General features: G+C 45.3%; 1 protein-coding gene across 10 annotated transcripts in view; it reads left to right on the top strand.

Moving 5' to 3' along the window:
• The window catches only part of GFRA1 (GDNF family receptor alpha 1), a 217,475-nt gene that overhangs the window by 173,554 nt on the left and 27,998 nt on the right, over positions 1-15,923 (top strand). For 9 of the 10 annotated variants that reach the window (XR_010113209.1, XM_003825616.6, XM_003825617.5 and 6 more), the window contains 3 exons: positions 4,229-4,338; positions 7,161-7,295; positions 11,052-11,233. Coding sequence is in view for 9 of the 10 variants with exons in the window: in XM_003825616.6 (XP_003825664.3) it covers positions 4,229-4,338; positions 7,161-7,295; positions 11,052-11,233 (427 nt within the window). In the remaining variant the exon portion in view is untranslated. Of the gene's footprint in view, positions 1-4,228; positions 4,339-7,160; positions 7,296-11,051; positions 11,288-15,923 lie in introns of those variants that run through there. The other variant, XM_063607533.1, reaches the window with a different exon arrangement.

Here is a 15,923-nt window from a genome sequence, read left to right as displayed (position 1 = left end):
GCCAGCCTCATTATCTTCCTGGTAAACCTGTCCTCCCCCATCTTTCCCACCAGGGTCCCACTGTCTGCTGAGCTGTCCTCATCTCGATTCTGTTCTCACCCCTCCAGTCCGAAGTTTTGACTTTCATTCTATTGATATCCACATTTCCGGGCATCCTCCTTTCTTTCTCCTCTTCCGGCCCTCGGTTCTTTGCTCTGGTTCATGGCCACGGTCTCCTAGGGAACCATCCCTTCCCCTCCTGGCAAATTTCTTGCTCTTCCCGTTGCTGCTGGAACAGTGAGGGCACAAAGTAGGTCTGAAGCATATCTTTGCCGAACAATGGTGAGATCGAAGAGTCTTCCTAATATGCAAATCTGATCATGTTACTTCTCGGGTTTAAAATCCTTCAGTGGCTTCCACTGCTTTTAAGATAAAAACCTAAACCCTTGGATCATTCAAAGGCTTTCAAGACCTCATCAGCATATTTTCCCATCACTACTCATTTGGATCTTGTGGCCTGGGCATCCTGAGTGAGTGACCAGTGATGTTCTGGGCGATGCACCTGTTAAGTGCAGCAGTTGAGAATGATCTCCGGCTCTGGCATCAGATTGAATGTGGTCATGTTCTAGCTCCATCACAGAGCTCTGCAACCTAGAAGGAGTTGCTTAAAGGCTCCGTGCCTCGGTTTCCTCATCTGTAAAATGGGCTTGATTGGAAGTATCACCTAATAAGGTTGTTGTGAGAATCCAATGTATGAATACATGTTAAGTCGTTAAATCAGTACCTGGCATGTACAAATACTTCGTAGTTGTTATGCAGGTCTTACTGTGAGTGTGATTACTTTATACTTTGCTGCTTCCTTCTGTCTGGAATACCCTGCTCTACCTGTACCTAACCAATTCTACCCATCCTTTAAGTCTCAGTCCCAATATCACAGCCTCTTGGAAACCAGCTTCTGCAGCTGTGTCATAGTAAAACCTTAAGTGGTAGAGTCAGAATGTATGACTTTAAATCCTCGTTCTGCTACTGACTCTTTTATTCTAGTCTAACCTCACTAAGCCTTGGTTTCCTTGTCTACAGAATTAGGATAATAAAATAACAATAACAATTATTTTGCTGTCATACAAAGTAAAAGTTTGTAAAGATATACCTAACATGCACTGAACACTTCATTCATGCTAGGTATTGTTTTTGTTAGTGGCCATTCATTCTCACCTTTTATCAAGAACAAATCACTGTATTATAATAATCTTTTTACTTGTTTTTCTTGGCACCTAGATTGTGGGTTATATAAGTTCAAGGACAGGGTCTTTTTCATCATTATATCATGGCACTTGACACATCAGTCAGTGGGATGGACAGGAATCCAGCTGTTGTGTCAATATATGTGACCATTTGCATGCTTAATTTAGGAGATGTTAGAGGATTGTGATGGTAGGAGAAGGAGATGTTGGGAAGGAAGGATGTTTTAGTGGGATGGGGGAGTGGAGCTGTTTTCTTTCTTTGGAAAGTACTGAAGACCAGAGGTTAATTGCTATTGCCCCATTTCATTTGGCACAAGGGTGACTGGGGATGGGAGAGGAAGCCTGTCCCAGAAGGGTTGGGACTCAACTGGAGACATGATGCATGCTTTATCAGTGGGATTTACTAACATCATACTGGTTCTTAAATAGAGACGTGCCAGTAAATATTTAACAACCAGTGCTCCAAGAACAACACAAAGCCCTGATTTATAGTGTTTGCTGGTTACCGTGGTGTAAATCCCCCCACCATGGCCACTTTCAAACTACCACTGCAATGTTATTAACCAACCTGCAAAATTCCTGAAATTGTACCAATTCACCAGTGATGAGCTGGCCCCAGCATAGCGCTGTATAAACTTCTTACTTCAGTGTTTCCATCCGTAACATGTGAATCCTATAATGTGAGCATCCTGTCTCCAAGTATAGCTGCCAGGGGGAGGTGGTCAAATGTGATAAAACGTGGAAATGTTAGTGTTTTAACAGTGCCTCATGTGCTCACCCTTACATCAAAACTCTCTTCCCATCCACTGGCTGTGTGTCATAGGGCCAGGATATGTGCCGATGATCTCTCAAAAAGCAGCCTGTCCAGAGTTCTGCTCAGAGCAGTATATTTTGTTTTATCCTCCCAATTGGGGCTATGCTTTCTACAGCAGACTGACTCAATTAGCCTTTCATTCCAGAGTCCAATTGTGAGTCAATTCCGAGGTTGTTAAGCAAAATGAGTCTGGTGGCATTAGTCTCTCACTGAAGGACAGTAATCCTCATCACAGTGTTGTTCAGTTAATAGTCTGCTGGAGAGACTGTGAGAAACAGGAGATGTGGAGAGGGAGCGACCTTTTGTCTGTCTCTGGGGGACAGGCCAGGAGCGTGGGGCTGCCAGGTCAGAGAGCTGTTCAGCAGCCAGGTTGTGTGCAGAACCGGAGCCCCAGCTGCCTGAACTTGCAGTTGGCCTTTGCAAAGTTAGAAACCCAGTGTCACTAGATCATTAACTTTCATGACCAGGAAAATTCTTTTGAAATTAACACTCAATCCAAGCTGGATGCCATTGGAGCCAGTTGAGTAAGCCCAAGCCATCTTTAGGGATTTCCTCTGAAAAACAAATCCTTTAGCCAGGCTACAGAAAATAGGCAGGTTTTATATCTTTCAGTGTGTTCAATTAAAGTCAGGAAACACCAGCGAGGCACGGACCGTGGTTGCCACTCAGGTGCGTACACATGCGCACACTCCAGCCACATTCGCAGGATTTTGCCAAAGCACTTAGCTTCGGCACATGGCCCTGTCTGGGGAGACTTATACAGGAGCTCTCTGAGGAGTGTCAGGTGCTGTGCAAAGGAAATAAAGCAGATCTCCAGTATCTGCTCCGGGCATTCACTGCAATGGAGTCAGGCCCCCAGAACATAGAGAGCACACAAGATGGGATCAGATAGGGAAGCCTGGGCAAGCCTTGTTTACAAGGGCTCAAGGAGAGAACCCCACACGAACATGCCTTTGCAGCGTACTGCGGACTTGGATAATTCCATCAGGTCTTTGAATGCCCTTTCTAGTTAAAATTGCGGGTAAGGGATGCATAATGCGCTTCCTTAGAAACCTTTGTGATCCCCACACATCCTATCCGTCTTGGTTCCACCAAACCAAGCTCGTTTATATCGTAAAGTGTGCCAAGAAAATACAGTCTCTTAGGTGGAAAGAAGTAAAACAGCTCTGGGTATGTCGACAGCCAATTCTGGGGTGAGCTAAAGACAGAAGAGAACTGAGACAGCCTCCCATTGTCTCCCATAATTGCCAGATAATTTAAATTCTTGTGAAGTCCATTGTGTTCTTCCAATAGAAACAGAGCAGTTGTCTGCCGAGATGACCTCAGAGGTGGCCCAGCTCTCATTCAGGATTTCTCCAACAGTATCCTCTTCAGATGGAAAAACAGCCAGTTGGCCACAAAGGGCCCTCTTCTCCGCAGACCAGCGTGTCTGCGGCTTCTGTCCCCTTCTGGGCTGCTGCATCTTCACTGCCACCCAGGGCTTCTGGGTGGACTGCGCCAGCCCCTGGAGAGATTCCAACCTGCAGGCAGCTGTCGCATCTTGCAGCAGCCTCTCCAGGCACAGCCTTGACCACAGGCCCACCCGCCTAGAGCAAGCCTCTCTGTCCCTCTTGGCTTCCCCTTCTGTTCCCCAAAGGCAGGCTCCTCCCCAGTGCCACTCGGCTGGAATAAATCACTACCCCTGGGCTGGTGGATGAGAGGTGACTTACAAGACAGACACACACATTCTTAAAGCCAGTAGGAATTACAGGAGCAGATGGGCTGTAGGATCCTATTTTGATGCCAGGGACACGTTTCTGTATAAAGTAAATATTTTCCCAGTGTGGATCTCCGGTGAGTGTGTGGAGAAGCATATTTCCTAAAGATGCAAATAAGTCTAGTCAGAAATAAATATTGAATGGAAACTTCAAAGCCTCTAGATTCCTCCAGTTATAGGCCCTGAAGACTTCTCTCTGAATAAACAGAGACACACAGGTGGGCGAGGGCTGGGGAAAGGGACATGAGGGGGTTGAATGAGAAAGGATGCCAAGTTTCTTAGCTCACGTTTTCTACGTATTTTGTGTGTATGTGTGTGTGTGTGCGTGTGCAGAAAAAGGCATATCAACAAAGGAATAAAGAAAACATGTCTGTCCGGAGGCTTAGGATGTTTTAAAGCACATTTCCACCCCCCACCCCTTTTTTCCTATTGTAGATCTCGCCTTGCGGATTTTTTTACCAACTGCCAGCCAGAGTCAAGGTCTGTCAGCAGCTGTCTAAAGGAAAACTACGCTGACTGCCTCCTCGCCTACTCGGGGCTTATTGGTAAGATCTGGGAGAAGCAGGACGGGAGAAGAGTGTGGTTTGCATATACCTGCGTTCTTCCCATTGCGCCTTGCTGATGTCTGCAGAAGTGAAAATCTCACAGTAACCTCTGGGCTGGGGTTTGGATGTTAAATCCTTGAGGACATGCCTGTAAAAAAAAAAAAGAAAAAAAAAAGAAGAAAAAAATGGGATAATGGATGCGTGAAAGGCAGAGGCAGGAAGCGGGGATTACTAAGGAGTGGGGAGGCTGCAAGTGCGCAGACGGGCGAGGCGTCTCAGTTGGGAAACTGACCACGCAGAACAAAAGCAGAGAGAAAAAATGTTTGGTTATGGAAGAAGAAACCGAGTCAAACAAAGTTAATTGAATTAGGGAACTTTGGAGAAAAGGAAGTCATTCAGGCTGGGGAAATCAAAAAGGCTGCTTCCCAGAAATGGCCCTTTGGAAATAAAAACCTTAAATACAGGGGCCCTGCTTGCTGTTAATGTTCTTGGTAATTCAACTCCCAGTGTGCAGTGGGTGATTTAGGCTAAATTTTTTTTCCTGAAAACAGACATAGCAGTAACCGTATTTTCTGTCTTTCAAGACCCAAGGCTTTAGAAGAACCATGTTCTCAGCATTCTGAGCAGTGTGATTACACATGACTGCCGTGAGAGTCAGAAGGGAAGCAAACTTGGACCCCTGGATACCAGGGGCTGTCAGGGGGAAAGGCAGGTGTCCCAGGTACCAGGGACAGCAGAAGCCTTGGTGGCAGGGCTCATCTCAACTGGCATTTGAGAAGGAATATGCAGTGAAGGCTGTGGAAGGGTGAGGAAAATCACAGTTGTCAGAAGCACGATGGCTCAGCCAGGGTGTGTGTTCCTGCCGGCTGTCTGTGTCAGGGTCACACACGTCACCACTAGGAAGAACCTCTCTCGGAGAATGACAGCACAGACTACATTCTTTGTCACCAGAGCATCTTCAGCAGGAGGCTTTGGGAAAATCAATAATGGTACTTAATGCAGGGATGGACAGGTTCCTGGTACATTCTTTACTCCCACTTTTTGGAAGGATACCTGCCCTGCTGTGGGTAATAGCTTTCCCCAGATCCCCAAGTATTTTCTATTTTTATTGATTGGGCCAATGAGTGTACCTTCCTTAAGCCAATACTCCAAACTTGCATTCACTCTCTCCTTTTCCCGAGTAAGTTAATCTCTACTAGGGATGATGTATCAACTATGGAATTGCAGAAATAACAAAAGTAGTCAAGGCATTCTCATTGTAAAAAGTGTTTTAAAAATACAGAGAAGCCCACAGAAGAAAATGTTGAGTATCTCCAACTCAACTCTAGCTGCATCTGCTAACAGTGTCTACATCTTATGGACGTGAGATGTAATAGGTGGTCAGTAATCCACAACAAGTATTTGGTTCACAAACAGAAAAGCAGTTTTTTTTCCAAGCTCCTCTAAGTCAATGGATGTAGTCCCTGTTAACACTTCAGTCAGTGCCCTTCCCAGGTGTACCTGCTCCTTAACCTCTTTATGAGGGGCCAAGTCCAGGTACTGCCAGCATTTCCATGAAGTTATTCCTAGGCTTGGCAAACCGTTAAACCCTTACGCACCTAAGGATGATGAATGGAGGGCCCAATGGCAGAGGCAATGCATTGCATAGACCAAAATGTCTTTCTCTGTTGGGTCTGGATCTCCTCTCCAACTTCCTTCTGGACAAGGCTTATTCCTACTTCTTCCATGTATGCCAGGGGCCCACTGTGGCACCAGGCATATCCAATGACCTTAACCTCCTCCCCTAGTGTTTAGGGTGCCTGTTCCTTTCTCAACCAAAGTTAGGAGTTCCCTCTATGCAGTAGGTTAAAATGTTCATCCCAAGGTATAATGGGATGTTATTTAGTTCAAGTCAGTAAAGAATATAGGGCAAAGACAGTATGCCCTTGACTCAGAGAAGTTTAGAACAAAATTATTTTTCTGTTTGTGATCCAAATACACCCTGCGGACTACTGACCACCTATTACTTCTTACATCCAGAAAATATATAAAAACAAAAGCCTTCTTGTCATCAGCGGGCATTGCCTGGTGTCAGCCACCCAGGAGAAGACATTTGGTTTGGATTAAGTATAAATACTTTGTGTGTTTGTGCCAGTTTAGAACTCATCAGAAATATCACGACAAGATGTAGGCAGGAAGGACCACCCAGCATTTCTTTGAACACCATTGAGAGTCCACAGGCAATACTCTAGGAGCCGTTGACTTAGAGAATTTCCATTGTTTGTTTCCAGTTCTTTCACTACGTGGAAGACTTTATTTAGATCAGTTGAGAAGACCCCATATATATGTATATACACTCAGGGTGCAGGCTAACCGCTAGGAAGCTTCTAGCTTCCCTATGTCACTCTAAAGAAACCATTTGCTTCTGGGGGAAGTGGATTCAAAGTCCTAAACAAAATTGTTTAAGATACGTAAACCCAGCTCTATCTATTTATGAAGATTAATGACATTTTCAAGAAAATGCAAGGGATTTGGCAACTCATGCGTTCTCTAAGTTAATTCTTTCCTACTCCACGACATCCATACCATTTGTGCAGGAAGGAATACCCTAAGTGCAGCTCAAGCAGTTCTGTTATAATTTTTAAAGTAAATGTGTAAATTATTTTATGTGCTCAAGATAAATTGCCGAGAAAATGCACTGCTTAACATAATTTCCCACTCAGCAAATACAATGTTTGTAATTATCCACGGTGCATCCGCCGTCAGAGGAATATTGGTTTCTTTTTAGGCCATGGAAAAGTATCATCATACAACAATAAAATGCCTTGTTTTTATTCTTTTAGGCACAGTCATGACCCCCAACTACATAGACTCCAGTAGCCTCAGTGTGGCCCCATGGTGTGACTGCAGCAACAGTGGGAACGACCTAGAAGAGTGCTTGAAATTTTTGAATTTCTTCAAGGACAATACATGTCTTAGTGAGTTTGTAAAAAATAAGAAACAAAGGAGCAAACGCATTTTCTTCTCCGAGCTCCAGCTGTACCTCTTGTACCTTGTGCCTGTACCTCTTGTACCTTGTGCCTGTACCTCTTGTACCTTGTGCCTGCTTCCTCTCTCTGTCTGTCTTTCTCCCTTTCTGCTTAGTCACTGATGGTAAATCCAGCTCCTTTTGTGGGCCACCCCGTGTAATGCAGCAGGGAACCCAGCAAATGATGAACTGGGTGCTGCTAAGACTGTGAATCCAAAGGCCTGAGAGAGCAAGAGATTCAAATAACTAAGGGTACATTATGTGGGAAAGAACGCTTCTACCCGCAGATCAAATTTTGATCTTGGCAGCCTGCGGAGAGTCTGTTCCAAAGGTTCTTGAAACCTGGGCGGAATATACAATGTGAGAAGCTCAGACAAATTAGATGGGGATAGGCCTCCAAGGACTCTCTGAGAAAAATTAGAATGTTAACATCAATAGCCCCTTGGATGCTCAGGGCTGGCTCAGAGGAGAAGCAACAATTCTTGAGGGGGATAAACTGGCGATGCAGGCAGGAGGCTCGGGATGCCCGTTATCTCTGGAGGCGAGATAAGCACTGGGGAGGAGGGAGGGGGCTCCTGCTTGAAAGCAGAATCCGTTCTTATTGCAGTGTCCTTTAGGCAGTTTGGAAACACGTTTCCCAAAGGGACAGGGATAGAGAGAAATGGACGGATGTGAACAATGGGCATTCATCAAACTCCAAAAGCACAGTGCCAGGACTCACGTATATCCACCCAGATATGCACACCCTAGATGACGATCCAGCTGAGATACTTGAAAATTTCAACCCACTCTGTGGCAGCCGCCATTTATTGGGTATCTTCTGTGTGTTCAAACTCACTCTATAGCGAGTGTAAAATATACATTCTCATTTACTGTAATCTACACAAGAGTCCTCATAGACATAGGTGGTTTTATCCTGCCATACAGCTGAGTAAAGCCTGGTAATTCACATAAGCCTCGCATGCCAGAGTTAGGATCTGAAGTGTGAATCCTTTTGCGGCCCCCTGTGTCCTAAGAGCTTTGTTCACCCCGATGTTGAAGAGCCTGTTGGATGAGAACATAGGCCTGAACTTCAGGAACCATGTCAGTCTGACTTCCTGGTGGGAGGGGTGGACTAAGTTTCTAGGAATCAAGGCTCAGCCACCCACCCCTCTGAGAGCCCTGTCTTCAAGTGACAATTTCTCCATGATGCTTGGTTGGTAGCTAATAGTTTACTATGCACACACACACACACACACACACACACACAAAAGCTTTTGTGTGTTACTCTAAAACTTCCTCATCATTTACTTTGTTGATAGGAAAAATTGAAGTCATTTGCTTACTAGACACTTCAAATAATGTGGCTGTAGTCAATTGCTTTGGGCCTCTTAAAAATAAAACAAGCTTTTGGATTCTTAAGTGAAATTCACACCCACAAAAGTAGTGTCAAGTAAGGAGACCTTCACTACGACATTGGGGCATACCAAGGAATCACAACTTGGACCTCTTATTTGGTCTTGACTGAAAATGTGTGTGTGTGTGTGTGTGTGTGTGTGTGTGTATGTATGTATATTTCCTCTTTTTCACATCCTTCTGGCAGAATGCAAGTTTTAACGAAGATAAAGCAATGACGATGGAGGTCAGTGCAAGAAAAGATTTTGCTCATGCTGGCTGGAAAACTTCTCCCTCACAGGGAAATTAAAGTTGTTCCTGCTTTATAACCTTTTTGGTGAAGGAGAGAATAGTCTGGTGTCTCATTGTTAATGACTTTTCAATAAAAATAAATGCATTTTGTCTGCATCAGGGGCCAAAGCCAGCCAGAATTTTTCACAGTCATTCCATTTCCACTATGACTAGATGGGGCACAGAGCCCCAAAGACACAGGGCCATCAGTTCAATCTCTTGTAACTAGAAGGAATTGCAATTTGTAGATTCCAGCCCAAATGTAGAAACTTAATTCTGCTCCGTTCAGATTAAGCCAAACCTCTCCCAGATTCTCCTTTCATGAACACAACTCTAGCCAATTGTTTATTTCTAGTTTGGGGGAGGAAACAGTTGTTTTTAAGCCATGTGCATGACAGATGCATGGGGAAGAGACAAATGGGATGGAGGTGAGGTTAGATATCAGTGGCTTTCACTCAGGTCTTTGTTCAGATGGCATCTTCACCAGGAGGCCTTCCTGGATCCGTTTATCTAAGTACCAACTCCCTCTCCCCACTCAATGCCTCTGGCGCTCCCTTGCTTCATTTTCTCCAAGCATTTCTCACTGCCTAGTGTATTATATATTTCACTTATTTGCCTGCAAAACCAGAATGTGACCTCCATGAGGGCATGGACTTTTATCTTTTGTTGATGTTGTTGTTCACTACTGTGTGCCCCATGCATAGTTCAGTGCCTGGCACTTAGTAGATATTCTATTAACATTTGAATGAATGAATGAATGAGCAAGTGAACAACTGAACCGCTGATGTGGCAAGGCAAACACACTGGGAAAAGCACAGGTAGTTGCAAGAAACTGTGAGTCTCTTGAATCTACATGTTTTAAGCAAAAGCAAGGGTAGCAGTGGTGGTTCTTCTGGGCATTTAAGGGAACTGGTCCCTGTGTGCCTCTTTCTCTGCCTCACACTCACCAGTTAAGCCATGGAACATAGCTGGGAGCATAAAAAGCCTTTATATTAATTTGAAGCTGTTTCTTACAGCCCCCAAAAATGTAAAGGTGCAGAAAACAAGCTTCCAATTTACTGAACTTAAAGGATAACAATTTTAGAACAAAATGTCACTTCTAAGAGGAAGATTAGGCTTAAATTATTCTGTCTTGTATATAGAAAAATGCCAACTAAGAGTCATATATTAACAATTTGCACATTCAGGTCCCAAATGGAGGAGTTTGGTTTTTTATACAATGAATATGAAATTTAAAAAAACCCTAAATCCAGGCCAAATCCCCGAAGACCTGATTAGAAACTGTTTTTTATTCATTTTGGGGAGGGGAACAACACACAACCAATTTACTCTTGCCATAAAAACAATCTAATCCTATGAAATTGTAATAAGCTTTTGAAGTTTTACATTTTAAACTTTTCATTTAAGCAGGGCTGCTCCTACCTAATTATGCAGGTTTTGTTTGGAAGACTGGAGCAGAAAGAGAAAAAATAATCTTACTTAAATTTTCACTAGATACTGATGAGATTTGGGGTAGTTTTTTTTTTTTTATTAAGAAACTGGTTCCATTTTGCCTGCCATATTAATGTGAATGCCACGGAATTGCCTCAGTCTCATGATTAGGATTTTTTTTAAAAAGCACTAATTAGTTTCCTTTTAATACAGAATATTGACAGAGCACAAGAATTTTCTTGGAAAATGGGACAGTTATGATCCCAAGTAACAGTACTGAGGCTGGGTTTCAAAGGGTTTGACTGATGGATATTTTAGGGCAAGGATCTTGCTCAGCACCTGGCACGTAAACAGGAACACAATAAATATTTGTTGCATTCTGAGCATAGCTAAGTGTCCAGCTCAGGGTTTAATGACTGAATTGATTTTTGAGCACCTGACCCCAAAGACTGGCTCTCAGCATGTATAGGGCAAATGGATGGATGCGTTTTGTTCAGAGAAGTCCAATGCTATAATCAGAATTTCTAGTGTGCCTCTCTGGCTGTGTATATCCTGTCTGTTACATTTGCTGCTCGACTTTGAAATTGGATTTCCTCCCGTTTTACTGCAGAAAATGCAATTCAAGCCTTTGGCAATGGCTCCGATGTGACCGTGTGGCAGCCAGCCTTCCCAGTACAGACCACCACTGCCACTACCACCACTGCCCTCCGGGTTAAGAACAAGCCCCTGGGGCCAGCAGGGTCTGAGAATGAAATTCCCACTCATGTTTTGCCACCGTGTGCAAATTTACAGGTGAGAACTGCGTCCAGATTCCTTGCTGGGGCTCCCTTCCTGGTGGGGGGGTGAAACACGGGCAGACTCATTTTCTGAAATGTATGCAGAGAGAGATGACGAATGCTCCTCGGGTTTGAGTCTCAAAACTGCATTTTAAACACAACCAGTGAAGATTGTGACCTGTCATATAGTGCAGAGAAAGTCCGACTATGGAACTGACTCCGTCGTTTACTGGGAGTGCGGCTTGTTTCTGGCCCTACCTTCTTTACCTATACAATGAGGGTTCTGGGGAGATGCATCTCTGAAGTTTTTTGTGCGTGGGGTTGTCAGGTTGGCTTGGTTACATATTTATTATGCTGATTCTGTGTTCTCTGCAAAGCAGCAGCATAATGAAAGGAAAGGAGCTCTTGAGTTTGTCATCATCACATGGCATGGAGTATTTAACTGTCTCTAAAGGTAAACCAGAGACAGTGTTGCTGGTTAATTCCCATGCAGACTGCTTGACGGGTTGGTTCTTCAGAAGCAAAAGCAAGTGCTCTTTGGCAGTAGGAGGAGCCGTGAGGAGGCACAAGCTGCCCTGCAAACCCCCGCATGTGGATACAGTCCAGTGAGAACGGTCAAGAACATTCTCTGGGGTTAATCCAGGTCTGCGAGGGCAGAACCACAGCAAGATAGAAGTGGTGATTTCCTGTCTTCAGTCGAAAGCAGAGTCTTTATCCTGCTTTTTTATTGATTTTTCATAGTAATAAGTACTCAGCTATTTGGCAAGACATCTCCTATTTGTATGTTCACAGGGTATGTTCACATTCTTTTTTTTTTTTTTTTTTTTTTGAGACAGAGTCTCGCTGTGTCACCCAGGCTGGAGTGCAGTGGTGCAATCTCGGCTCACTGCAAGCTCCGCCTCCCGGGTTCACGCCATTCTCCTGCCTCAGCCTCCCGCGTAGCTGGGACTACAGGCACCCACCACCACGCCTGGCTAATTTTTTGTATTTTTTAGTAGAGACGTGGTTTCACCATGTTAGCCAGGATGGTCTCGATCTCCCGACCTTGTGATCTGCCCGCCTCAGCCTCCCAAAGTGCTGGGATTACAGGCTTGTGCCACCGCGCCCAGTGGTACCCTCACATTCTTTACCCCTTTGGGTGTTATCCTCCTGATGCCTGCAGGAGAGATGCTGTCACTATAGTATCGTAGCTTCTTTCGTTTGAGGACACGGGGGCTCAGAGAAGGATCACTCTTGCTCAAGTCTGCAGAGCTAATAGGTCACAGAGTCAGCACTGGGAACCCAGGAGCCTCGTTCTTTCTGTGATTTTTCCTGTATTTTGAGGGAAATGGTGACCACATGGTGGCTTCTGCCTCCCGCTATGCTGGAGAAGGGGATGTTTGGTGGCCTATGTGCCAAGCACTGTGCTGTCGCCTCATGCTTATCACTGGAGCACATCGAGGCCCCCAGCCCCCATCAAGGGTCAGCCTCACTAGAATTCTCACAAGATGCCTTCTTTCACCAAATACTAGCTTGACCCACAACCCACTTCATTCCCTAGAAAGTTTCAGAAACTTGTTTTGATTTGCTTGGTATCTCGAGACCCCTCTTCATCTTGGGTGTCCTCCACGCCATTCATCTGAGCTTGTGTCTCTGTCCTTTGTCCTTCTGGTTCTCCATCCCAGACACACAGTCTTCAGAGACACTCACACACAGAAAACACTAAGGAGAGGCTGATAACGAAATGGCACAGCCCAAGGTCAACCAGATGTGCTTCATACTTCTAAAGCATTTCCCGGGCATTTACTCTCTCCAAAGCACTGTGCAGAGAAAGCCAGAGCCAGGAGGAGCTCTGGGAAATACTATGGCATGGAACTGCTCCATCCTGCAGCGAGGCCGAGTTTCAGAGCAGGGAAATGATGTGTTCAGAGTCCTCCAGCGAGTTGAAAGCAGGCCTAGAGCCAGGCAGGGAACAGGGTCTTTTTTCCGTCTCCAGCGGGTGCTCTGCACCCTGCTTCCTCCTAGGTCAGCCTTCCAAGCTTCTTGGGCCCATTCAGATTCTGGTGTCAGTAAAGACAAGTGGTCAGGTGAGGGGCAGGATCCTATTATCATAAGGTGATCACGGGAAGCCAGTGGTGGTTTCTGGAAAGAAAAGGCAAGTTCTGGCTACAGCAAAACCAGCTTCTTTTCTGCACTTGTCTCAGTGCACAGAGGGTGACTGCAGAGGCAGCGTTCAGTGTTCAGCCTGTTTATTAAGTCCCTTCTCTGTTTTAGAAACTTTGTGGAGATGGGCATTCAAAAACAAAAGTTACCTTGTCAGTAAACTTAGAATACTGGGCAAGATGCAACTTGTCAACATTTTTGGAAGTTAATAGGTGACATCTCAGAATAGTCATCACTGGAAACCCCATGAAATTGGAGTTTCCCCCATGAGAGGAGAGGGGTCTGTCAGCCACAGGAGGTGTTCTCTTCCACACTGCCCCCTGTCCTCCGCCCCCCGCCCAAATCCTGACTTGGGCTCCCCGTGGTACAGTGCAGTATGTGGCTTTGCCCCCAACACAGATCTGTCCAAACACCTTTCCCTGCAAGGAGGATCTGTACTGCCTCAGGGTTGTCCCGGCAACATCAGGGAACACAGGCGCTCTATTCCCCAGAAACCATGTCTTTCCTTTCCTGTTAGTGATAGGAACTCTGCTTTCTAAACAGAAGGACAAAAGTAAAATTAGGAGTTTGTGACCGCCTGGCCAACATGGTAAAATCCTGTCTCTACTAAAAATACAAAAATTAGCTGGGCGTGGTGGTGCATGCCTGTAATCCCAGCTACTTGGGAGGCTGAGGCAAGAGAATCCCTTGAACCCTGGAGGCGGAGGTTGCAGTGAGCCGTGATTGCACCACTGCACTCTGGCCTGGGTGACAGAGCAAGACTCTGTCTCAAAACAAAAACAGAAAACAAAAAGTAAAGCATGATGTTTATCTCTGGGCTGCTGTTTAACTCCTTGGCAGAGGGGGACATGAAGGCGTGGGGCTGTGGAGGAACAAAAGGTGGCTCTAGCCACACCTCTCTTCCCTGTGATATGCACAGTCTCCACATGTCCTGGAGCTAAACAGCATTTGACTCCCAGGGAGCCCTTAGGGTTCCATGGAACCTCACTTTGACTCCTAAGATGACGACCTGCATGAGCCCCTTTTTGCACAAATGAGGCAGGGAATAAGGGATAAGGGCAGGGGAGGCATCCAAGCCCATTTCAGACCCTGCTCTTGTCCTCACCAGTATGGTGGCCTCTGCAAGCATGCTAACTTCTCTAAGCCTCAGCTTCCTCATCTACAAAGCACATATATGGCTTAGCTGCTGGAGTTGAGAGGATTAAATGGAGCAGAGTAAACGTTCCAGAATGGTGCTTTATGAATGTCACATGCAATTTGGTGTCTGATCCCAAGTCAGTGGCCACTTGGTTCCTTTACAACAGATGGAAGGTGGTGCTATGCTTCCTTGGGGGTGGGGTGTTGGGTGTGTACTAGGGAACATTGGTGGGAGGTTACACTAACAGGTGTATAGTTTTATTTTTCAAAATCTTCTGTGTGCTTTGCCCTCTGCACTCCTCACAGCAGCCGCATGACTCAGGTGTGGCAGACATCCTTGCCTTTTACAAATGGAGCAACTGAGCCAGGGAGAGGCTTGTGACATATCCAGAATCACACAGTAATTCTCTAGCAGACTAAGATTTCTAACTTTGAGGCCAAGGCACTTTTGCCTTGTTCCATGACCCTTGGACAGCTGGGATTCTTTCTCTGGATGAAGAATAGACAGTGAGGAAGAAGGAAAGAATAAGAAAGGAGAAGCTGGTTTTGAGAGAGCCTCATGTCCTAGTTCCTTGTGAGGTTCACTGATGCAAATAAGGGGGACAGAGGCAAAGCTCCGACTTCAGACTGGGTTTCTTTCTTCATGCCTCAATTCCAGGAGACAACATAGGGGAAGGACTGACAGTTTGCCAGTAACATTTTTGCAGCTTGCTGATTTTCTAGGGTGACCTCTATGAAGAATGGTTGAAAGGATCATCTGAGGCTAGAGGATGGGGGGGATGAGAGAGTGATGAGTGAAGGGCCTTCATCCCGAGAATGTGGTCCCTCCAGCTGATTTAGGATTCTTGCCTGGGCGGAGGGCTCCCGGGAGACTAATTCTCCCCATCTGACCCTCCTCTGCCTGCATGGCTGTCTCCAGATGAATTATCATTTGCCGGGGAGGAGGGTGAGGGTCCTAGAAATATCTTAGAATGGCGTTTGTCCCAGCCACATGTGTCATGACTCAGAATAGAACTGACTTTAACCAGCTTGGGATCCATTGGTAACAGATTCAGAGAAAGTCAACTATCTTTGGCAGCTCTAAAGTTCACTTCCCTTGAGAAGCGCCCTCTTGTAATATTTTAAAATATACAATAATATGAGAAAACTCTTGGGGACTTGAGTTTCAGTCTTAACATTTGAGATAGATTTCCCCCTTGGAAGGGAAGAAACACGAATAAACATTTTCCAAAGTCTGCTCCGAAGTGTAATTATCAACAAACCAAACGCAGTTCTGTTTGGGGAACTAGGTGGCTATGGATCTGGTGAATATAGGACGCATGCATGGTTCCTATGAAAGGCTTTGCTTTAAAAAAGGAAAGTTGATTGATTAGTGTAAAATGTTACAGAAATGTCCAAGTGCTAACCCCCTGAGGTGATAAAATACC

This window comes from Pan paniscus, chromosome 8, assembly GCF_029289425.2.
Source record: "Pan paniscus chromosome 8, NHGRI_mPanPan1-v2.0_pri, whole genome shotgun sequence".
Taxonomy (NCBI): Eukaryota; Metazoa; Chordata; class Mammalia; order Primates; family Hominidae; genus Pan; species Pan paniscus.
The sequence above is the reverse complement of the archived record's forward strand: the minus strand, read 5'-3'. Positions and strand labels throughout refer to the sequence as shown.